A 25109-nucleotide genomic window follows, 5' to 3' on the forward strand; every position below is an offset into this window, starting at 1 on the left:
GGTCAGCACCTGAAACCCTGTGCAACTCCAAAGCCTAAAATAATAATAATAATAATAATAATAATAATAATAATGATGATGATGATAATAATAATAATAATAATAATAATAATAATAATAATAATAAAAGAAAAAAGAAACAGGGACCAGAGTTCCATTCCCCCAGCCCATACTCCCCTTCCCAAAGCATAAGACAAGTGAACTTTAGAACAGAAACTAGAAGAGACAGAAGAAAAACGGGGAAGAAAAGGACATTAACAAAAATATACAAATTCAGAAAAGAAAAACTTCCCTGTTGAGTTTAATTTTTTTTTCCTGTAAGAACTAGACCCAGGGTACAATGGCCCCTTCCAGGGGGGACTCCAACTTATGATGCCATCATTTTCTTGGACTTCGCTAGGCAGGACCCCATTACCCAGACTCCATGTTATTTGGGTGTGAGGGAAAGGCCTTCTGGGAGGAGATGGATCCTCGTGTCCACAAGCAACAGCATCTCTGTCACGTGGGTGCAATGTCTTGGATAGACCTGTTCTCCCACAGCGGGAGCAGGGGTCTGCCTGCTGCTGGAGCATCAGGCTCTGATCGCTTTGTAAAGTGATTGAATCTTGAACCGGGAGAGACCGATGCTGTGGTCAGCCCTCCCTCCTCCCCGCCTGGCTCCGCGGTCCTTTGTCGCCTCTACTCGGGCTCGCTGCTGTTGGTGGTCTTGTCCCACTCCAGGCTCTCCTCACTGCGTGCCGGCGACGGTCGCGCCCTCAGGCCCTGGAATCTGCGGCACTCGGGGCACACACGGATATGCGTGCAGCCCCGGGCCACCAGGGCGGCCTCCTGCGCCAGTCTCTGCGCCAGCTGGTCGGGCTCCCCGGCGCCACACAGCTTGCCATTGCTGAGTGTCGCTGTGCCCCGGGGCCGGCGCTCCTCCAGGACCTGGGGCTGGGGTGGCAGGCCTCCAGACCGCCGTCGCCGGGGATGGATATTGTCCTGGCACAGGATGATGCTGCGCAGTTCTGTCACCATCTCCTGACACACGGAGACCTGGAGGAGACACTGGAGGTCACAGATAGCCACTCAGAACCAGTTTCACGAATCTGCTGCTGTCTGTAGGCATGGGGTGGACTGGGCCAGGCTCCAGTTTTGAGCACATTGCTTTCTCTACAGCGAGATGTTGGTGTGTCCACAATGAATGTAACGAAGATGGTGCACCACTAATCAGGCTTGGTGGAGGAATGCATTTGGGTCAAATTTACAAAGGGCTTGGACCATTCTAGCTTTTGGGGTCTGATAACCAGTGGATTAAAAGCAGTTATAAATTTGTGTTACTGTTGTTACTATCCCTAATAGTATACTATCCACTTTGAAGATGTACAGATAGGAACTCAGGGAATGTTGCATATTTTGTAAAGAACTGACTACTGAGCATCCTGCTGCAGATTAGAACATCAACCTGCCTAACTCAAAACCCAAGCATACTTGGCTGTGTTTTCATCTCCAGGGTCACAGCGGCGCTCCCGGGGTGTGACGGCAGAAGAAGCCTCCTTCTCAAGTTCTATCTATAGGACAGTTGCCATGCCGTAGCCACACAGCCAGTGCAGCCTCATCTTCTGTTCAGCTGTCTATCCGAGTGGCCCGAGAGCCACTGGATTTCAATGCAAATCCACATCCTGCCTGAGCTGTTGGGAGAAACAGCCCGCAGGAAGCAGCTGCAGATACTGCCTCATAAAAAATGGCCTAACAGGCTCTCAGACCCGATTCTAAACCCATCATTGTCACTAACTAGAGAGACTCTCGGCGAATCACTAAAGCCCCGTGCTTCTAATAATTACTATGGCAACAACCCCTCCTGCCACCTGCTTAATCCATTACATGTGACAAGAATATAACAACACGCATTTACCGTCTACTGTGGGTCAAGCACTGTGATTTGCCGTGGAACTACAGGGATAACAAGCAGTCCTTAAGCCAAACTGGCTCCGTGTCTATAGCCGTGGCATTGGCATGTGAGCACTCTGTGTCAGGGTTACAGTGACGCTGGTGGCTGACAGATTGCTGACTCTGCTGGTCCAGAGTGAAAGGCGGGAGAAGAAATGGGGAAGGGCTCAAGGGGCAGGACTCACTCAATCAGGCTCACATGGAATATGTAAATGTTAGCAGCATTTAAGGACCGAGCAAAGGGAGAAGGGACTGGAAGTGGAGGCCAACGTACCGGGGGGAGGGGGGGAGTTCAAGATCTGTTGTTGGACAAGGAAAAGGACAAGAGAGTCTAGGACTCATGTGTGCCCTTCGGTTTGCCCTTTACTGAAGGGAGTCAGACGATGGCACAAGGCCCTTCACAGCAGGGATGGAGAGAAGGCAGGCTGGAATGGGGTCCAGGGCTGAGAGGGAGATAAAGAAAGGGAAAGTAATACTGTTCTCAAATGCCCTTAGCTCAGGAGAAGGATGGTAGAAGGTAAGCGGATAGTGACATTACTACTCTTTAAAAGGAACAACTAGGGCCCAGTTGTGGAGTTTGGAGAGAGGGTAAACAAACAAACAAACAAACAAAAAATAACATGGGAGAGAGTACAGTGTTGGAGGTTGGTCTGGTCTGCCCATTAAGAGCAGGCTCACGTACCCAAATTGTTTGTAGCTTGCCTAAGAGCTATTCCTGTTTGGCCAATAAAATCCCAGCCGGGCGTGGTGGCGCACGCCTATAATCCCAGCACTCGGGAGGCAGAGGCAGGCGGATCGCTGTGAGTTCGAGGCCAGCCTGGTCTACAAAGTGAGTCAAGGATGGCCAAGGCTACACAGAGAAACCCTGTCTCGAAAAACCAAAAAAAAAAAAAAAAAAAAAAAAAAAAAGCCATCCCACCTGGGCAGGCGTAGCTAAGGTTGGTGGACTTTTGGAAAAGAGAAATGGAAGAGGGGGAGAGAGGAGAAGAGCTGGAGCCTGAAGGTGGTGACACATGTCTTTAATCTCAGCACTTGAGAGGCAGAGGCAGGTGGATCTCTGTGAGTTCAAGGCCAGCCTGGTCTGCAAAAGGAGTCCAGGACAGCCAAGGCTACTCAAGGGAATCCTGTCTTGGTGGCAGGCGGGACAAGCAGGGGGAAGAGCCATTAGAAGGGAGGTGGGCACCATGGTTTAAGTGGAGGAAGAAGCACATGGCCAGCATGGATGGAGGGTTCGCCCAGATGAAGAACATTAGCAAGTATTTGGAATTATGGATGGGAAGTAGCTTGATAGAAATTATTAGAAGCAGATGGGATGGGATTGGGGGAGGGTATGGGATATCTGCCCCCAATATGGGAGGTAGTTTAGGGGATTAATATCTGCTCTGGCCCAGGTTAACTAAGGCTGTTTAAAAATATAACAGGTGTCTGTGTTTCATTGATTACTGGCAAGTTAGAAAATACTGCCATGGTAAGAATTATAGGACTAATAACAAACATTAGGCCCAACGGCTAAATTAAGTGCAACAGTACAATCGTAAAGCAGATGAGGAGTGGTAGGATCAGGCAAAGGACTGAAGGGTAGTGCCCCCTGCTGCAGTGACATCAGCAACTGGCCCAGTGAGTCCATTTTTACATGGGGGTTTACATGGGGCTAGCTCCTCTTCATTTCTTGGGGGGAAGTGGGAAGTAAAATCAAGCTCTCTTTGTGCAGGAGCAGAGGGCAGAAGAAGGGGTGACTGTGGGAAAAAGTTGAGCACAGACAACCAAGCGACTGGCAGGCAGGGATGTGTGTCAAGGTCCCCTATGAGGTGCCCCGCCCCCCACCCCCGTAGGCTTCCGGGGTGTTGTCTGTACAGTCAGGAGCTATTTCCCCAGCAACAATTAAAGGTGGGGGAGGGGTGCTTAAGGATGATCTGGAGCAGAAGTGAAAAGCTGATGTAATGGGGGGGGGGGAAGTCTCACAATGCAATTAACATGTAAAGATTTGTGCATCTTCCCTGGGGAAGGATGGAGGACCAATGAGATAAAGCATCCCTTCTCACACTTTTCACAGATGTAAAGTAGATACTAACCAAGCTCCTAAGCCACAGCTAGAGAATTGCATGTATTAAAATCCCTAAGAGAGAAGATGAACCTCTTGGTTCCTCTAAGTTGGCATGTCTCTGAGGGTTTTCACTTGTACAGTAAAAACATAGTCAAAATGGAAGGTCCGAGGCCGTATTTCACACGAGTAGCCTGGTACTGTCACACATACTAAGACCTATTGTTTATAAAAACATCTTTTGGCTGTGTCAAAGGAGACTCTGAATCCCTTTTTTGGTTGCACAATCAGTACATGACAGCGTGGACTCAGGTCTTTTACTCTGGAGGCTATGATTTCCCCCCACTGTCCTGTCCTGTGCACCCTCTGGGAGCATTCCGCAGGTCCTATCTGAAACGCATGCAGAAGCCTTGGAGTTTCACACTGCTGCAGGGCACTATGCCATTGGAGGGCTTCGGAATCCTTTGGAAAGCTTTACCTCTGATGCTTCTGAGTGTCTGAGAGTCCATAAAAACTCCAGCATAGCCATAAAAATGGCCACTATTAAGCCGCAAATAAGAACCACAAAGATTCCACCAATATTCTCCATTCCCAAGCCTGGAAGAGAGAGAGAGAAGAGAAGTAACACTCACTCTGAGAGAGTGAGAGGACACACATCCCCACAATTCAAAGTCACTTAAACAGTCAGAATGCAGGCTTGTGGGTGGTCTCCTGGACTCATTCCTGGAAGAGATTTAATTCCTCATGTGAAAGAGAAGCAGAGTGGTTGCAGTCAATTGGGGTAGAGAGATCTAGCTGCAAATGAAAGGGGTTGGAGAAACCATTAAACAGTAGTGGGCTGGGCCTGGGGGTTGCCTTAAGAGAGGGCTGTAGGTCCAATCTGATTTGGCTCATAGTGTCACAACAGCACAAGACCCGAAACTCTAACATGTCTAGCTGACCTCTTAAGTATGTGTTTGGGGATCTAAGGGTATAGAAAGAATACTGCTCCCCAGAATCACTGCATAACGGGTTGGCCGCCCCTAACCGGAAACACTGAAACCAAGAGCTTTTGAGCACATGTATGATGCTTAAATAATTTTAGATTTCAGAGAACTTTAAATGTTAGATTTTCAAGTCAGGGGATGCCCAGCCAATCAGTATTTCAAGATCCCAAATCCCCAAGTCCTAAAATAATCCTGGATGTGAATATTTGGGAGAAGAGACTACAAATGTTATTAAACTTTTTTGGAAAGTAAGACTTTTTGCCCCTACTGGACTAGCACAGCCCAAACTTGGCTGCTCTTAGAAACTTCTAGAAAACTTAAAATAGAGATCTCTAGCCCTTCCCCAAGACCTACTGAGTCAGTATTTCTGAAGATGGGCTCTGTATTTTTTATTATTATTATTTCTCACATCTATTTTTGTGTGTGTCAGTGTGTGCACTCACACATCCACACATATGTGCCACAGAGCACATAAGGAAGTCCAAAGACAAGCTTCAGGAGTAGGTCCTCTCCCCTTTACCATGTAGGCTCTGGGAATCAAACTCAGGTCATCAGGTTTGCCAGCAGGCACCCTCACCTGCTGTGCCATCTCACGGGCTCCTGAACTCTGTATTTGAAACAAACTTCCATGGTGATTTTTTCCCCCAGCTAGCCAGGCCTCCACTTAGTTTGAAATTGTTATTTTTGGAAGCATCTATGCATTTTTTTTTTTTTTTTTTTTTTTTAGTTCTTTAAAGTTAGGTAATACCCTCATTGCCTGTCAAGATATCTGGAGATAGATTATGGTCATTTCATTTGGAGCATTGATGAATTTAGATGCATAAGTGGATGAGTTCTTTGCCTGTGGAGAAACCAAACTTAGAGATGTGTCAGAAACACATGAAGTGTTTGATTGAATGAGGACCACAATCATGGATAAAAAGCTCCTTTTATCTAAGAAATTGGTACCCAGAAGGCTTATGTCTGGTGCTCTTTAGGATGATCTTATGTCTGATCGCTAGTTGTCATGGGGCACGGGGCTATGCTGTTGTCAGGGAGTTTTCTACCATATAAGATACTCCACAGAAAGGAACAGGAATCAGAAGCTATCTCTGTAGCTTGCAAAGCAGAATATCTCTACCTGGCCATGTCAAGATGCCTTGGGTTTCCCACCACAAGGACCCAGGTGGGTGTCTGTTCTTTTTTGTTTTTAAACAACACAGCATAGCGGTGTTCCCACTGATGGCCAACTTCCAGTGGGCCCTAGGCCTCGCACAACTATACCTCAAGCCGACCATGCACTCTGATCTGCGGATTCCCGTGGTCAGCTCTTCCAAACCTGCATCAATCAATGCGCGGGGGGGGGGGGGGGGTGCTCTATCCTGATTAATCCAACACCGAGGATCTTAAAAATAAAGAAGGAAACTAGTTTGGGTCCCCTTCCATACCTGCCTCTCTCTCACCTGGGCCACAGGGAACAGAAGATATTTGGCTACAGGAATATCAGGATGCACATGGATGGGAGAGTGGGGCAAAGGTGGGGCTCTGAAGAAAGAACGAGCATGCCCACAGGTCTGCAGGGTTTGCAGGCTGGAGCTCCAGCCCATGCAGAAGGAGTGGTGAGAGGTGGGCATGGCTGCATCCTATGAGTCCTCAAAGCACTAGCTTCTCCACCCAGTCCAGCGAAGAGAAGTGACTTTAGGGATAGTAAAGATGGCCACCTGCCCAGGTAAAGGGAGTCCTTGGCTGATGCTTTGACCCTCCAATATAGCCCCATCACTTAGAGATAGATCTACATGGAACAGAGGGAGAAAATAGGGCCTCCTAGAGGAGCTCTGTCCTCTTGTCTCTGGAAGGAGTGGTGATTCTCCCTGGTTCTCATTGGGTCACCTGTGTCCTGGCTGTGTTCCCCATCTCCCTGTCAGTCACCTCCAGAGCCTCCACATCTTTCCCTCTCCACTGGCTCATCCCAGCTGATGTCCTTCCCTTCCCAGACCCCTCACTGACTGCTCCAGTTCTGTCCACTCAGTGCCTGCCCCGCCTATCTCTTCTGCAAAGTGCTGTCTACGACAGCATTATTTTAAGAAACTCTAAAACACATACATTTGGAGACCCCCGTCCCACATAAAAGCACGCAGAAGAAAATGCCCCCAACATCTTACAACTAAATACATTTAATTTTTTTTTCCCTTTGGGTTTATGGAGCAGAAAGAAATAGTTAATTTACAATTGGCTGTGATTTCTCAGCCATCACTGTGCATACAAGGGAATGTTTGCAAAATGAGAAAAATCTAACCCCAAAATTGTGTCTAAATGCGAGGCAGTTTTTATGAATATTAAATTTAAAAATTAATGAAGTTGGAACAATGTTCCATTTTGGAGATATTTAATTAAACATGTCTTAATTTAATTTTGTAAGCTTTCTTTGTGCATTGGGAAGCCAATATATTTTTTTTCAGACCTCAAACATAATTGTGAACACCTGAGAAGCTTTTAGGCCCTGGAGGAGACCTGAAGGAGAAAAAAAATGAATTTACCGATCTGGATTTACTTCTGCTAGGCCTAGTTAACCAGCTCTCCTTGCATGTGTTGTTTTTGCTCCTCTGAAGTCACTCCTACGTCTTGTTTTTCAGCTCAGGGAACCCTCCCAGTTTCAGTCTTACACAGTCTCTCTTAGTGCTGGACACTGTCAATCTCACTCTTTTTGGCTCTTTATAAAGCCATTGCTTGATGCGCTATTGCGTCTCCTCCAAGCACTGCTTACTGCCAGGTCCTGCTGACTTGGTCTCAATCTCCTCTTCTCTATCCCTCCTAGCATCACTCTGCCTGCCGCCAAGTACTCCCCAGCCCTTGCCTGCCCTGCTGCATCAACTTCAAAATGATGTCCCCGAATGCAGCCATTCCCTGTTCAACTAGATCCTCTGGAAAACTGACCTTTTCAAAAGGAAAAACCTGTGACATCACTGCCAGCAATACAGAACTGTTGGCATTTCCCAGCATGCCCTCTTGCCCTCCACGTTTCCGTCTGTGCACTTTGACTCCTTTCAAGCCCTTCTGTGACTTTGGGTCTGAAATATTACCCACAAGCTCATGTGTTAGAACACTTGGTCTCCAGCTGGTGGCATCATTTGCAAAAGGTGGAGGAACCTTTGGGATGTAGGGGTTCAGCAGGCAGAAATGGGGCACTAGCAGGTGAGGCCCCTGCCGGTCCTGACTAGCCTCGTGGTGCTTCCTGCTTGGCTGCCGTGCAAATGTGTGCCACTTCAAATACCTTAAAGCACCAGTTCTGAACCTGTGGGTCACGACCCCTGTGACAAACTCTAGCTCCAAAAAATATCTACATTACAATCCATAACAGTAGCAAAATTACTGTTATGAGGTAGCAACAAAAATACATTTGTGGTTGTGGGGGGGTCACCACAGCAAGAGGAACTGTATTAAAAGGTTGAGACCCACTGCTTGAGAGCCTCAGTGGGCCGAGGCTCTCCCTCCTCAGTGAGTTGAAATCCCTTGGAAACTGAGTCAAATTAAAATCCCTGTCCCAGCAGATGTGTCTGTCAGGCTATCTGGTAACAGTGATGCAAAAATAACTAGTCCACTATCTGTGTGGGAGGTCACTGTGCACTCTGCCAGGTCTACTGCTTTTATGCCTCACTAGTAACATACCAATTGTGCACAGAAAACCATCAGGGTGGTTAAGTTTATGGATCTTATTTCCCATTAGACTAAGTTCATTGAGAGGAACCATGCCTTGTGTACCTCTCTACCTCACGATCACTGGATGTGTGGCCTATAAAAGTGCTCTAGGAAAAAAAAAATGACCAGAAGAAATTGGGGAGATGGCTGAGCTCTTGCTCTGTAGGCAGGAAGGCCAGAGTCCAGATCCTGAGAACCCTACATCAGTGTCCTGTGAGTGTGGCTGCCTGCCTGCAATTCCAGCCTTGGAATGAGCACACTGCCTAGCCAGACTAGCAGTATTGGTTAGCTTTGGGTTTGACTGAGAGACACAGCTGTAAGAAGAAGAAGGAAAAAAAAAAATAGGAAAACGATCAAGGAAGAGTCTAGATCAGTCTTGGGGCCTCCGCATACACACACATGGAGGCATTGATGCCTTCATGCAAGTACATACATACATACACACAGAAATACCCATGCATACACACACACGCAGCACTGATGCATCTTCATTCATTTGAGTATACACACACAAACACCCATGCACACATATGTGGTCATATGTGTGTCATACATTTCTATGAGCGTACACACAAACACAAACAGACATCCATGCATACCAAACACACCTACACAGAAAATGAAGAAAAGCAAATGATGAGAAGGAAAGAGAGAGATGTAGAGGCCTACAGTGGACAGAGATCTGGATCCACACTGTGATCCTCACTGTGGTAACTGTAAACTGGCAGCTCTCGGTGAGGGCTCCAGGCAGGTGGTCCAGACTTTCTGAAGGGGTCAGAGCACTGATGGGCTAATCCATGACACAGACCACCCCTCCCATGGAGGAAAGGAAAGGAACATGGGGTCTGTACTGGGATGACTTTGATTAGGTCTGGACGTCTTTTGATAAGGAGCTGAGGTTTCAACAGGACGCTGGTGGCGGCCATGAGCCACCGAAAAGCTCCAGTCCTTTCCCAGCTTCTCAGTTTTCACAGCCAACCTGGTAATCATGTGTGTTGGCTCTAGCATGCCAAGTGCTGGCTGAGTGGCCTCTTCGTCCTCTTCAGAGTGAGGCTTGCATACCAGCCGTGCCTTTAGGAAGTTATTGGAAAGTAGAAGCAAGAATAGCTTTGCTGGCGGAGTGAGAGCTGAGAAACAGATGGAGTGGGGAGGGGGGAGGGGCACACTCAGAGAGTGAGGCCAGTCTGCTTAGCACTGCCATCAGTCATCCCCCTGGAAGTCTAATGCCTTCCACAGCACACAGCCATTCATCAACAGGCGCTTGGGATGGATTTGCTCTAGCCTGCAAGGAACTGGCCGCCCTTCCAGATGCCTCAGCACCTGGGAGAGGGACCAGGAAGTCATCTAGTCACTGCCTCTGTCCCCTCCTGTACACAGGACCGTACACAAGGCACCCAGACAGATGGTTTTAAAACTGAGGTTTCCTCCTGACACAGAGCCTGGCCCTCAGCTGTGCTTCAGCAATCAGCACGCATTTGCTGAAACAGACTCAGACTCTCCTCGCAAATCCCTGGTTGGTGAAATACTAACTCTGGTGTCACTCACAGATTACCCACAAATACAAATACTAGCTCCCAAGTGCAAATGCATTCTTTTCTTTGTCTCTGGAACTCTGAAGGGGGACCAGACATCATTAAGAGATACTGCAGCAAAGAGACCTGAATCTCACTCATACAGATGCCCCTCCTTCCTGTCTGCCTAGCTAAGAATCGCTTCTTCGACTCAGGTCGGCTTAACTTGTAGCCCTTAAAGCCACCGTTGAGTTCCAAGTAACAGTGTGTCTATCTGCACCTGAGACATGTTGTTCCCTTTTGGAACAATGGGTCGTAGGTGGGTGAGAGGTAACTATACCTCAGGGTTATAGAGAAAGGACAGACAAGTGCATGATCTCAGCAAGTGACGTCATAGGTTCTCTTTGATGCTGATCAACAAATCTTTATGGTGCATTTTCCATGAGCTGGGCACTGGGCTAGCAGATGGGGCCATCTCTGGGGCATTCTTTGTTGTAAAGAACAACTCCTCCTTTAGCGTGAATAGACTGGCACCGTGAAGCAGAAAGTCTGCCATTTCTGTTTGTCCTAACTGTGCCATCTTTCACCTAGGCCTAGTAGGTTCTGGAAAGGACAGTTGGAGAAAAAGGATGGAAAAAGGATACAAAATGGAAGAAGCATTTGAGAAATTTTGCAATGTATTAAAATACATTGTGGGAGCGGTACTTCATCATATCCCATAATACAAGCTTGAGCACCTCAAGTCCCAAACCAGTTGCAATCTCCTTCAGTGATTAAACAGGCTAGAAAGGAGACCCACTGTTCCTGCTATATAAAAACATAAAAAAGACAGAGAACTTGGATTGCCCAACTTTTCATACCTAAGGGGTGATTTCTAAGTAAACCTGATGGCAAAGCTATGTTCTCTGAAAATATGAAGGCATCCTTTAGGAGTGTTTACTATGAGCAAGTTTCCATGCTAATGACTCAAACTCTGCCCTTGACAACTACTTTAACTCTGACCTTGTAGTTGCCCTTGACAACTTGTGAGGAAATAAAAGTGCAGAATTTAAGCTCATTGACTGAGGTTCCACACCCAAATCCAGATTAAAATCAGAGCCCACAGCCTTTACACCATACCAGCTCACCCATCACTCTGTGATCCCTGAGAGTACACTATATGTTCACAGAGCTTAACTGGCTTTATTGCCCAGATCCTCCAAGATGGCAGGGATGAGTGGGTCTACATACAGGCTATAAGCTCATTTCAGGACTTCCCCCCCCCCCTTCCAGAGCACAACATCAGATGTTTGAATCAGTGATGCGTTGGCTTAACTTGGCTCACTTTCCAGACAGAGGTGACTGTAGTCTTCAGAATGGGCGCCTTTCTTGGTTGCAGACTGGCCAGGTTACCATTTGCCTCTGTTTCTGCTCGTGCTGTGTTTTCTGACAATCCTCTGGAGTTTCTTGGTCTGACTTGCTTAGGCAGGGCTTCCTGGAAGTAACTCCCTGAGTTGCTATCAAAGTCAGATTCCCACCTTCAACGCTTCCCAGAGAAACCAGAGAACCAGGAGAGCCACGTTGGTCCCCTGAGAAGAAAGAGGGAGGGACACATCCCCAGAGTCCCCCCTCTTCCCCACCACCTACCCCCACTCTTGCTAAGATGTCTCAGGCTTTCATTCTCACTGTGTCAGACAGCAAGCTTCCTGTTATCCAAGGGTTCCGAAAGTCAACCGGTGCTGCCTCTTTGCCATTCTTGAAAGGGGACCCCGAGTTTCACAGCCTGATGGAGTATTTGTCTTCCTTTGAAGCCCTGATTACGAGCTCGTGTTTTTCAAGATAAAGGTATTTAATTTCCTTGGAGTTCATCCACCACCTTTTGTCTAGCGATTGTTCTGTGAAGCCTTTGGCAATCCAATCCCCTTGCATGGGGATGCTGGCATCTGCGAGTGGCTAGCAGGATTTCCTTTTATAGGAGCCGGGTGAGAAAAATAAACAAATAAAATACAGGTGTTTTTGAAAAGAGAAGACGGAACAAAATGGAAACCGCTTGGCATAGACCCTGGTCTTTCTTGTTGTCTCCAGTTTTTCACAGGATCTGCCATCTTATTTCTCAGTGTTTGCAGGAAGGTAGCTGGCCATCAGGGTCCAGGTGGGGACAGAGAAAAGAGGGTGGGAAGGGAAGGGGGAAATGTTGCTGCATTTACAAGATCCAAATAAGGCCAGTTAAGAAGGCTCGAGACAGGAGTCATTACCTCAATGTTAGGATTCTTCTTGGCCCTGGTGTTTAAGCTGTAATGCTGGATTAAAAGTACGGTAAGCATCAGCTCCCTTTCTTTGAAAATTTGTGCATTTTAATAGGATAACAAAACAGAAAAGGATTACATTAGGCTCCAGCGTGTTGCCTGGTACATTTTAATTGAAACCAAAGTGCAGGCAGTTCCTGTCAGTTTCAGAGGTCTCTGGGGAAAAAAAGGCCCCCTCCTCCTTCCCTTCACCTCCATCTCTCTGTGTGTTCCCCAGTCCTCTCATTCCTTTAGGCACACATGAAAGCCAACTGGTGAAAAGTATAAAAAGAAAGGTGACCTAGGAGGTCCCGGGGAAAGCAAATTAAGACCCCTGCTATTTGAGACACAAGGGGAAAAGCTTCCATAGCTTGACTCTTGGTGGCCATTTCAAGACTTGAAGGAAGAGATCTTTTGGGTCACGCTGTTCCAGCATGTCTGAGTCTTTTGTGCAGTCAGTTAGCGGCTGTAGTAAGTGCAATCAATGGCTAATTTGCCAGAGAGAAATGAAGCTGAGGCATCCTCCCTCCCGTCTTAGGACAATGCTTTTAGCATGGCCTGTAAAAGTCATGGGGGGGATGTTGCTTGGCCAAGGAAGCTTGCGCATCACTGAGTAATTTGTGTCTACATTTCAGCTGTGGCAGAAGTGGGGCCCCTGCATGAAGCTGGCCCTGGTTGCTCTGTCTGGGAGGGCAGCCGACACGGTGGTTTTCATGGACATGTGCATGGCCTGCTCCAGCACCTTGGCTCTTACTACAGTGCTTGCTCTTGTGTTCCAAAGAACACTGCAAATGCAAGTTAGTGTTGGCAGGTCGGTAGGACCTAGGCGTCTCCTGAGGTGTAGTAACCTGGGTACAGTGACTCTTGTCACGATTTTCCTTTCTTGTCTGCCCATTCTCCCCTCTATGCCAGGGAACACTTGGTCCCCATAGATGACACAGAGAGGCCTCCCATTCATGCCATTTCATCTTTCCTGATTGGGGGGGGGCGAGCCCGATTCCCATCTGTCTCCCTTTCCCCTCCACCTCACACTCTGCTGTCTATCAATTTGTATAAACCTCCGTGGAATGGGGGAGATTTCCAAAGCTGACAACTGCAGAAAAGGATACCTTTTATTTTTCTGTGAATGGACTTAACTTCTACCTCAAACTTCGATTTTCATTCCAGTGCCAAACAGTTTTCATTCCAGTGCCAAAAACACACAGACTTCTCAGATATTTTTGGTTTAAATTCAGGTAAGACTCGGTGTCTCCTCTTTCACCAGGTGCACTTTTGGCCCTAGGGTGGGAAGGGACCGCGGTGTCTCATAGAGAGTGGGTGAGCATCTCACCTTCCATTCATTACACTCAGATTTCCAATCTTCTTGTCTGGGACCTTAGGACACTCCAGGCCCTTTACTTTCTCTGCTCTCAGTCCCTGTGTGCTTCTTCCTATGTCTCCACCCTATTGTGGTATGTCATATAATTCTGGGATTTTCCAAACTCTAAATTCGACAAAAAGATCTCTTCATAGCCCTTGTAATCCTCAGATCATTCTGGGAGTGACACCAGCTGTGGAGCATCTTCCTCTGCATGGATAGGTCACAACCCAACATGCCCTGATTGGGCCATTCTTTTATCCATTTTATAGACTTGGCAGCTTTGGGTCTTGTGTTTGTTTTGTTTACTCTTTAACTTCTGTCATCAGCTTTACGGTCAGCCTCCTTCAGCATACAGCAAGAAAATGTCTACATTCCAAAATACTTCTCGACCAAAACCGGAGTCAGACCCTTCCACAGGACCGCACCTGCTATGCGTGTGAAGAATTGTTTTGGACGGTGCTTCTCCTGAGGTAACAGCTGTCTCTTGGAGTCAGAGATGATCTCTGAAATTAGGCACAGGACTGGCTTTTGCAGTTCTGCAGTAGTTCACTCTAGACCCTCCAACATCTATAGCCAGCTTTCCTAAACTGGCCCATGCACTGAGGCTAGGCTTCGCCAGCCCCACAGCATCCTCTGTGCATTGCCCTTCCCTGCCTCCACATTCCTCCTCATGGAGGTTATTTGTCTGCCATGCCCTCTTCACCTTGTCCTTCTCTGCTCAGGATCTGGGCAGTTTCAAAAATCTACTTTACTATACTCAATCTGTAAGCATGTCCATATTTTGCTCTGTATTTCCCTCATTGTTTTCTTCTGGAAAAAATAACAGTTAGTCCCCTCTTCCCTCACCCTCAGTCTTTCACTGTAGTCTGCTCAGTACCTAGGGAGTTTGATAATCTTCCCTGAAGTGTCACACTCTTTAACAGGAAGGCTCTAAGACTTACTTATTGCCAGGAACAACACATCTCACTGTACCTCGTATCTCCTGTTGATTGGATGACGAGCTGGCTGACAGTTGGGAATGAGTCCCTTGCAGACAGATAACAGAACATCCTGGAATTCTGAGGAGTAGCATGGCACACACTCCAGTGCAGATCAACAGTGGCTGGGGTACCCTGAGGCCTTCCTATGAACAGAACCCAGTGCTTTCCAGTCTCTGATTCACCCTCCCAGCAACTCTACAGCACAGTGTAGTCATATCACACACACACACACACACACACACACACACACACACACACACACACACACACACACACGAGCTCAGCAATGGTAGTTAGATGCCTGCATTCACAGACTAGCAATGGGTGGGGCCTGGATGCAAATGTGATCTGCCAATGTCCTGTGTGTCTACTCATAGCCATGCCAATGAGTGGCTCTGGCCTTTGTGGAGGGAACACCCTAAGTAGTATATGGCTTTGTGGCTTCCTAGGAAGTCAGGATTTTTTTTTTTTTAAATCATTTGTATCCAGCCCCCTAGAGCCATACTCCTAACACCTGGCCTTGCCAGATGGAAGGCCACATACAAATACTTAGAAACACAGTGGTTCTCAACATTGTGTGGGGACAATCATTTATGTGAAGCAGAAAGGCAAGTTCTTGTTCTCTTTCACTCTACTCCTTCTGAAGGGAGAGCATGCACAGATAAGTCTGTTGCATATTTTAGCGAGGCTGCCAGGAGATTGCAAGGGTGACTGTATGATTTATTGTCCACGTCAGGACATGTTGAGAATATGAGCTATCGAAAAATAACTAACAGGCATTAGCGGACCTGTGCTAGGTGTAATCAGGACATCCCTGTGCCTCCTGGGTGCTCAGGAACAGTCTGTACTCCTTCCTGCAGATACAGTCTGTGGCTGCTTCACTGTCCACCCAATGCAGTGTCCATTCTTTTAGTCACCATTTATTCATTCTTTCTTTCAGGAATATATCCTATGCTGGCCTTGGGCCAACAAGACCCACCCCTATGGAAGATCCGCTCTGATAAAGGTGGGAAGTGAACAATAAGGAATTATAATAAGGTAGTGGTATAGTCTAGAAAGAAAAATAAAATAGGCTCACGTGGGAGGGGCAGGAGTCCTTTCTGAGGGAGCCTGGGGACAAAGCAGCATAGAGGAGGGAACAGGTGCTCAGATTCTAGGGTAAATGCAAGATGGCTTGGGGAGTGTCAGAAATAAAAAGAGAGTCAGGGGGCATAGATCACATTGGGCCTCAAGGCTTCAGGGAACCTGAAATCTATTCTGAGAGAGATAGGAAGATGCTGAAAGATACCTAGTGCAGAGGTATGCTGTGGTTATATTTGTATTTTAAATACGAATCACTCTGGCCACTGTCAAGACACACACACACACACACACACACACACACACACACACACACACACACACAAATGGAAAAAGGAGATCAAGCTATTGCAGCCATACAGGAGGGAATTGAGAAGACAGGTGTGTTGGTTTGAATGGGAGTGTCCTCCGTTGCATACTTGGTCCTAGATTGATGGTGATCTTTGGGGTGGCTAAGGATGTGTGGCCTTGCTAGAGGATGGGCCTTGAAGATTCAGAGCCACAGGTCATTTCCAGTTTGCTCTCTCTACTTGGTCTTTGCCATCCAAGATATGAGCCCTCAATTACCTGCTCCAGACACCCTGCCTCCATTTAGTCTTTTATCACAGCAATAGAAAAGCATACCACGCGGCTGTGGGCCATGGTGATCACAATGGCATTGGGATTGGAGAGGTAGATTTAGAGAACACGGCATCTCTGGAGTCTGTGTGCCTATAGCAGAAAAAGACTCTGGGATGCGACTGGCCCCCAGCAACCCAATCTAGGCTTTGGTGTCAAAAGTATCCTACTAGTCAATGCTAGGACTCTGAGCAGGAGAGCAAGGACACGATGGTACTGTCGTGCTTACCTTTGGCTCTGTGGTCCTCTTCCTTGGGGCATTTCCCCCCTTCCCACCACTTCCGCTTCAGAATCTCCAGGCGGTTGTTCTCCTGCAGCTGGAGAATGGCCAGGTCAAACTCATCCCGGAACACTGAACCTACAGGGGCAAAGGAAAGCCCGGGGCAGGGTATCAGTGTTCTCCTCAACACACTGAGCTCCCCTTCCCAGCACACTCCCTGCCACTCTGTCAACTTGAACTTTGGGAGGGACACAGATATAGCAGGTGGCACCTGTCCCCAAGACCACTCTCCTCTGGTCCACCTTCTCTCCTAAAAGAAAGGCCTTCTGGTGTACACAGCCCTCTAAGCTCTTCCAGTCTCCTTCCTGCCACGTGACTAACATGATCATCTTTTGACCAAAGACCTCAACACGGGCCATCTAATGGCTTCCTAGACATTTGTGCTACCCATCTGCCTCCTTTCTAATTTAAATGGAGGGCCTATCAGAACCCAACAACCTGCACAATGACACCCAGGAAATTGAATGTAGATCTGCCCACTAGCCTCTAGGAAGCCATCATGTGTGTTTCTGTGACACAAACTTCCATTTGTCCAACTTCTGTTTCACATCTATTCATTTCTTGGGCACTTGTGACTACTTCCACATTACACTTGACAATCATTTACCATAATTAGCCACAACCCACCGAAAGAAGAGCACCCTCTCATCTACCCACACAGAGAAGCCAGTTACCAGGTGTCCCCAACTCTCATAGCCCAGTTCACCAGAACCTACTGCCCTGCCAGTCACTCCGCGTCCCTGCTGCCCTTTCCTTCATCATGCAGAAGGCTTCTTTCTGTTGAACACAATTCTTTATAAAAATTTCCAATGTGATATGGTCAAGGAGCTTTGGTTCTAGAATTCAGGTTTAATCATAAAAACAGGCTCAATGTCCTACAACATTGATCATTAAGATCATTAAGATCTGTGATCATTCAGAAAAAGCTATCAAGAAACTTGGAAAACAATTCAGTTGCTCAGTTTGCTTTCCCAAGCACTACAAAGATCCTGCGTGGGAAGGCACCTCTGAGAATGCCTATGGTGTCGGGTACAGGAAGAAGCCTGCACACACCAATGAGGGGTTTAGCATTTAATGTATATCAGAATCACTGGGGGATTCTGTTAAATGGAAGGTTCTGATTCAGTGGGTTCAGGGTAGGGCCTAAGATCTGAAGTTCAGGTAAGATCCAAGGCAATAACCAGGCTGCTGAACCACAGAGTAAGGATTGTAGAGTGGAACCCTCCCTTCTTTAGGCACAACTAGGCTGAGGGAACCTATGGCGAGCCTGCAGCCTTGAATGTGTTTTTGTCATGGATGTCCATGCACATCCATCTGTAGAATGGCTGTGTAATATATATACACTTGTAGTGAATGAGTACACAAATAAATTGCCCTGCACATGCGGACAGATATTAGGCTAATACCATCTAGAGTTAAAGACAAGTGTTCCATTGCATCAAGGCACGTCCATCCAAACCCACAGTGGACCAGAGGCTGCCTGAAGGCTACTCTGTTTGCTCCCTGATTGCTTTCTCAGCTGCATCACCATCTGATTCAGTTTCCATCTTTCTTTATTGGTTCTCTACTTTTCCCTGGGCCCAACCGTGTCACCCATTTCTGTAGTGATTTTCCTTCTTCCTACCTGAATAATGGCATGCAGTGTAACCTCAGCAGGTCTAAGTCTTTCCTCATTTGTGGTTGCATAATGTTGGTCTCAGCCTCATTTGAGAATGTGAGCGTCCCCACAGCATACCTCAACCCTGTCTATTCTGTCCTGTCTACCTGGGGGACTCAGACAGCAATATAGTCTGTTTTGGAAAGTACTGCATTTGGAGATCAGTATCCTAGGTTCAAGCTACTCTTTCTGGGTTATGACCTTGGGTAAGTTCTATTCTCTGGAGTATGAGCATAACCAATCTACCTCCCATGTGGCAAATTAAGAGAGATAACACACATAAAACTGTATCACAACAGATGCAGGACAAAGGCCTTTCTCTCCAGCTTTCCTTCGGTTATAAATGAAACTTTCTAGAACTGGCCTCTTTCACCTCAACTATGTGTGGCCAAGATCCCTGTGAAAGGAAGCACTTGACATTTAGGTTAAATTTATCGAGTCGCTGGAGTATTACCCAGGTGCACCCCAAGTTCACTTCATGATCTACCCCAGCATCTTGAAAGAACATGTCAGCCAATACATTTCCCAAAGAGACTCACAACCTGTAATATTAATAGGCACTGATAAAAGAGATGACCATAAACAGAGCTTATGAGAGTTTGCCAGTGCACAGAGTCAAGCCTCCACTTACACAACTGCTTGGGTCAGAGCTGACAGCATCAGGGATGACTTTCATTATTGCCCATGCTCATTTGGCTGTTTTTCAATCAGTGTTGTAAGAAGTGATTTGCTTTTACCAAACAACATGGGGAAGTACGGGGGAAATGAGGACACTGATGTTCCCCAAGGAGGCTAAGTGTGGGACACCCAGGGAAGGCACCTGACCATGTCTAACCCTCACGGTGATTCCCTGAGTAGCTATGAAGAACTTGGCTATTCCTTGGATGACCGAGGCTGGGAGAGGTTAAAGCGCCTCTCTGAGGTACATGACCAGGTCTCCCTGACTCCAAGATCATGCTCATTATATTCCAAGGTATAAATGAATTCAGTAATTGGCAACACTTCCAGGCAGGGAAAGAGTAATCCAAAGATGTTAAATGTGACTACAAGGTCTGCATGCCAAAGATCAGAGCCCTCACATGGTCTGATGTCCCAACTTCTCCATTCTTCTGCTTGCCATCTTATTCAAGAACACGCTTATACTAGGGCAGCTTGACACAGTGGTGTGGTCGATGGACCACACTGAATCACCCAGAGGACGTGTTACGTCCCTCACAGTCACAAAGGCTAAACACATATTCTTATTTCCTGGTAGTGGAGTTATCAGCAAAGTGAATGCCCTTTAAGAAGCACAGTGGTGGCACCATCTTAGAAGCCAAACAACTTATAAAACTGGATGGTGCCCAGTAAGTGTATTGTACACAAGTGCCCATCTTGGATGACCCACACCAAGTAAGGGTAGACAGGGCAGTGAATTCTGCACAGAATGTGAATGTCATCTCATGTAATCGTGTCAGTGAACTACAATCAGCAAGATGTGTTCATCTCGGTGCCTCTAGCTCTTCCTTCTTCCCACTGTCAGTAGAGACGTTAATCAACAGAGAAATGGCCAAGGAGCCAAAACCAAACAAACAAACAAAAAACAAAAACAAAAACAAAAACAAAAAAAACAAAACCCAGCACAAAGCAAAAACAAAAAACAAGAGACAAAGACAACAAGGGCTAAAGTGTCTGCTAAGGGCATCAGTACTCTTCAATAATTAGAATTATTCCTGAATACTGAAAGAATGGAATAACCAGTCAACGAGTTCTTTAATGACTGATTAGGGAGCTGGAGAGATGGTTGCATCAGCAAAGTACTTGTGCAAACATGAGGGCCTCAATCCAGATCTTCAGCACCCAAGTAAAAAGCGAGGCATGGTGGTGCATGCCTGCAAGTCTGCGGTTGAGGAAGCAGAGATGGGAGCACCCAATTCAGTGAGAGATCCTGTATCGAAAACTAAGATATAGAGGAATTGAGGAAGACATCCAACATCGACCTCTGGCTCCCATGTGTGTGCATGTACACACACACACACACACACACACACACACACACACACACACACACACACACAGAGTTCTACTTAGATGTACATGTACATCCAGTGGCAGTGGCACATGTCTTTAATCCCAGCACACTCAGGAGGCAGAAACAGGTGCATCTCTGAGTATAAGGCCAGCCTGGTCTATAGAGTGAGTTTCGGGACTAAACAAAGAAATTCTGTCTTGAAAAAGAAAAAGAGAGAAGTACTTGTGCTCGCTTTTATTTTAAACCCTAAGAAAGCCCAGCTAAAGTCATTCTCAAACCTGTTGGTTCTAGAAACAGGGGCTAATGGATTCTAGACTGCATTCAGTGGCTTTGGCTCTCCTGACCCTGCCAGGAGGAAGCTATACCCAAAGGCTGTTGCTCTCCTGCATACCGACTGGCATGCCAATCCCATAGCCCTTGGTGTCCAGCAGGCCCCCAATCTGAGTGAGGTTGCAGTTTCGCTGCCGATAGTACTCATTCATGGTGGACTCCAGCAGGAAGGCGTAGTTGGAATTCAACACCCTGGCAATTCCCTCCTCCGTGCTCTTCACAAACACGCTCGGCTGCTTGGAGTACATATAATTCCACATGCGTTGGTAGGTCTGGTAACGGGAGTTCTGGGGGAAAGAATCAGAAGGGAGCAAGGTTGGGAAAGGAGAAAGGAAACGTTGGCTTAAAGAGAGAGGGGGGTCTTAAAGAGGGAGGGGGGTCTTAAGGAGAGAGGGGGGTCTTAAAGAGGGAGGGGGGTCTTAAAGAGGGAGGGGGGTCTTAAAGAGGGAGGGGGGTCCTTCTGCAGCTGTACCCCACATCACAGCCAAGCACCTTTCCCTTTCTATTGTTTCAGGCCAGGGGGGTCACTGCCGTTACGTAGTGGCATGCCTTTAATAGATGAGGAAGGGACCTGCTGTACGGTGAGTTCTGCCCAACGGGTTGATCACTGGTTCTGTCTCGCCTACCCTCCTGGGTTCCTTTAGCACAACCTCCTCATACAGGCGGAAGTGAAATTCTGCTCACGTCCCTTCATTGTCCCTCAGTTTGGGGCACGGTACTGAGGTTCATTCAGAACTAATAAAGAGACAGGCCTGAAAAGAAGCAGAGTGCCTCTCTCCTACCCACTCTAAGCCAGTGTATCAACTACACAACTCAAGGCTGGCTTCTGCTTACCAATAATAACAAGACAGATTTCTGGGGGAACCATCACAGCTCTATTTGTACAAAGCCTTCCCCTGTCCCTGTGCCAAGAGACACAGAGATTCCTATGGAAAACAGACCAAAGGCCTTGGGCTTGTCTCATGTGAAAGCACGCTTCTTGGATGTTAGGTTGGTTAGACACCCGTGAGCCCCAGGGGAAATCTGCTTCCCTGGAGCTCTCAAAGCATATGAAAACTGCTATTCTGTGTGTGTGGCCTGCTTCTGTCAGCCTTGGTGATCAATCAACAGCTTGGCTGTTATTAAACACTACACTATGGCAGGGGTTTCTCCTCAGCCTTACAAGGCTATATCCCAAAGAACCCAAGTGTGTCTGCTCCAGAGAAGTCACCAGGCTTAGAGATGACCCAAGGCCATCTTCTTTTAGTGTATCTTAAATGTTGGTCATATGCATATTATTTTCACTAGTGTGAGCATATGCGTGTGTATGTGCTTATGTTTGAACATATGTGTGCATGTACAGGTGGACTTGGGTGTCTCCCTTTACTACTCTCCACCTTGGTTTTTTTGTTTTGTGGTTTTTTGGGGTTTTTTTGTTTTTGTTTTTTGTTTTCTCTTTTTTGATGCAGGGGTCTCTTCACTGAGACTAGGGTTCACTGACTGGTGATACAGCTGGCTGTTGAGCTCTGGCCAGAGCCTGTCTCTACCTCACCTCCAGCACTGGGTTCCAGCTGTGCATGTCCACACCTGCCTTTCACGTGGGCAGGTAGGGATCATTCAAATGTCAGCATTTTATCCACGGAGTTACCCCAGCCCCATATTATTTTCATATTGCTCTAAGTACAAACCATAAACTCCAACTCACTTTTTAACATTTAAATGAGCATGTCTGCTCCATCCTATGCAGTAATGTAAACGAGACGACAAGTCTCATTCACAGCGCATAATGCCCATAAAACAAACACAAAACTATTATAGATTTAGAAGGTTCCGTCAAAATCATCACAAGCATTAACAGCTGTTCACGCACAACAACTTAGGATGGGTTGATAGTCATACAAATCCTCTTGGGACCTCATTCTGGGCAAATTACACGAAACAAGAGAGAACTGAGCCCCGTGAAGACCTCTAAGGTAGATGTTCAAAAGAGAACGGGATGAGCAGAGCTGTTTTCATCCTTAGTGCAGAGGTACCTCAATTTCCCTCTGCCCTCCCCCCATATTGGTGATGAGCAGCTGCAGGGTGTTTACTTGGAAGAAGGTCATGCTGGAGCCTCCGTGAATCGTGCCGTACTCAATGGCGGTCTGGTCCGCCAGGTCATCCACTGACTCAATGGGCACTTCCATGCGCTGCACAGTCAGGAAGGCTGCCAGGTTGGCCGTGTAGGATGAGATGATGATCAGAGTGAATGCCCACCTAGGCAGGAAGAGACCAGGATGGTATCATTGCCCAGGCACTCCCAGGAGGCTTGAGCCTCTGAGTCCAGTCCTACTATGATCCAGAAGATAGCAAGTGTCGTTCTTTGAAAGAGACATCAGCTCAGCGTCGGGAAGGAAAGGATGCAGGACATGAACTGAGTCTGTGAGTGTTGCCTGGAAGATGACAATTGGTTGTGCGTTTTTTTTTTTTTCTTATTTCTAAAACGTGATTACTTGTCGTCATTCAAAAGATGTGTAGTCCATGCACATAAGAGTCTGGGGGACTATAAGATATGAGCTAGTGAATGGGGTGAGGGCTTTGTGCAGAGCTGCATGTTGCCATGTGCCGAGCATCTAACGTGAGCGATGCCTATTACTTTGGCTAATCCCTACCACTCAGGGAGGTGAGCCTACCATCCACCTGCTGCAGGGAAGCAAAGAGAGGCTCTGGGAAGTACCTTGATAAACACTGATACAGTTGTCCAGAGCCAGTTCTAGGGCCTTTAACAGCAGAAAGTCTTCAATGAAGATGAGCTTGTGAAAAAGCATCTTTGGACTGCTGAGAAGTTGAAATTGGAAAACACTCTGACAATGGGCAAGCTGCTTCCGACTTCAAAGAGTACTCTATTGAGTCGCTAGAATTCATTTGAAATTTGAATAATTCTGCAGTGCAGGCAGCATATATATGTGCCAAACAGCACTGTGTTCACTCTGGTAGGTTAAGCAAGCTTTTCCCATCTGCTCATTAGGCTGGATCTACATCAGTACCTCCTAGTGTGTTAGGGGCTCAGACACAGATCTAAGCACGAATCAGTCTGGAGAATCACCAATTCGGAATCAGCGGCATCGGAATTCACAAGGCTTTACCCAGTATGCAGACACTGCCATATTAATGCGTAGCTTTTGTCATGGGACTCGGGCAGCTGGCAGCTGCCAGGTGGATTTTCAAGTCCAAGAAATCCCATGGTTCCTTTTGTAAGGTTACCAAGGACTCCAGCTGTATGCCTCCCTGGGCCATCCACTAACTCAATGGTCTTTTATATGCTAGATCACCAGGGAGCTGGATTGTTTTGTTGTTGTTGTTTTGTTTTGTTTTGTTTTGTTTGGGGGAGGGGGTGTTTTAAAATTTTTGTTTTGTTTTGTTGTTGCTGTTCTGGTCACAGTCCATCAATAAGAGAGCAAGGAAGGCACTAGTCTTTTTCTGGGCTTATTTATCTAATAAATGAGGATAATGGCACCTGCTTTACATATCTCTGGGGACTGGCAACAGCAAATGAGGTACTATGTCATTTGTGATCAGCAGCCTAGAACGAACTAGATGAATACAAGAACCAGAGAAAATGTGGAGAGGCCTCCAGGCTGGCTCGGGGATTAAAACAAAAATTATCTGACCACCTCCCTGTCACCTTTTCAAATAGTGACCTCTAAGTGACAGACTCTTCTCCTTGCTTAGGACTCACTCTCTGCTCTTTACACAGTTGGAGGCTGCGTCCCAGGACCATCCCTAGGGGCAAGCCTGAGGATGCACTGTCACGAAGCAGGGTTAATGTACCTTGAATGTAGACATGGCCTCAGAGCTGTCTGGGAGCTTCTCTCAGGTTCACACCACACACTGGGGCCTTGTTATTTCCTGGGTAGCATGTGGTCATTTTGGACCAAGATGTCAACCAACTCAATTGCTCCAGTGCAGGCCGAGCTACCTCAGGGTGGGGCTGTGCCCTTGTATCAGAGAACGTTAGCAGTTATAAAACTGGCATTCTTCTGAACCATGTGACATTTTCTGTCACTTGCTCTGGCTAGGAGATCCAAGGCAGGTCATGGTGGTCCTGACTTCTGATCTCCCACTGTCCTAGGGGACCAACTAAACCTTGATTTTAACATCTAAGAACTCAAGAGGCTGAGAGACATGCTGATAACTGTGGACAAGGGACTAGTGAGGGTCTCTCATGGTGGCTCCTCTTTGTTGCAGTGTTCCTTTCCCAGCATGCTCTGGAACACAGTGACTCAGCCATCTGAGGCCTGCTATTTAGAGCAGCACTTGGCAGGAGATGGGCTTCTAAAACTCTCTGGAGGAAGGCTTTCCTTGGGTGTGGTGGGAAGCCAATGGTAGACTCAACAGGCAAAGAACAATGGCTCAGGCACACTAGTGG

General features: G+C 47.0%; 1 protein-coding gene across 5 annotated transcripts in view; it reads right to left on the bottom strand.

The window, feature by feature from the left end:
- Nucleotides 1-632: 632 nt before the first annotated feature.
- Nucleotides 633-25109, bottom strand: part of Grik4 (glutamate ionotropic receptor kainate type subunit 4) — a 428100-nt gene continuing 403623 nt past the window's right edge. For 4 of the 5 annotated variants that reach the window (XM_051156245.1, XM_051156246.1, XM_051156247.1 and 1 more), the window contains 5 exons: nt 22792-22957; nt 20784-21009; nt 16674-16802; nt 4449-4567; nt 633-1035 (listed from right to left, as the gene is read on the bottom strand). In XM_051156245.1, the coding sequence (XP_051012202.1) occupies nt 679-1035; nt 4449-4567; nt 16674-16802; nt 20784-21009; nt 22792-22957 (997 nt within the window). In that variant the 3' untranslated portion in view covers nt 633-678. The remainder of the gene's footprint in view (nt 1036-4448; nt 4568-16673; nt 16803-20783; nt 21010-22791; nt 22958-25109) is intronic. The other variant, XM_051156249.1, reaches the window with a different exon arrangement.

This window comes from Acomys russatus, chromosome 14 (genome assembly GCF_903995435.1).
Source record: "Acomys russatus chromosome 14, mAcoRus1.1, whole genome shotgun sequence".
NCBI classification, from domain to species: Eukaryota; Metazoa; Chordata; class Mammalia; order Rodentia; family Muridae; genus Acomys; species Acomys russatus.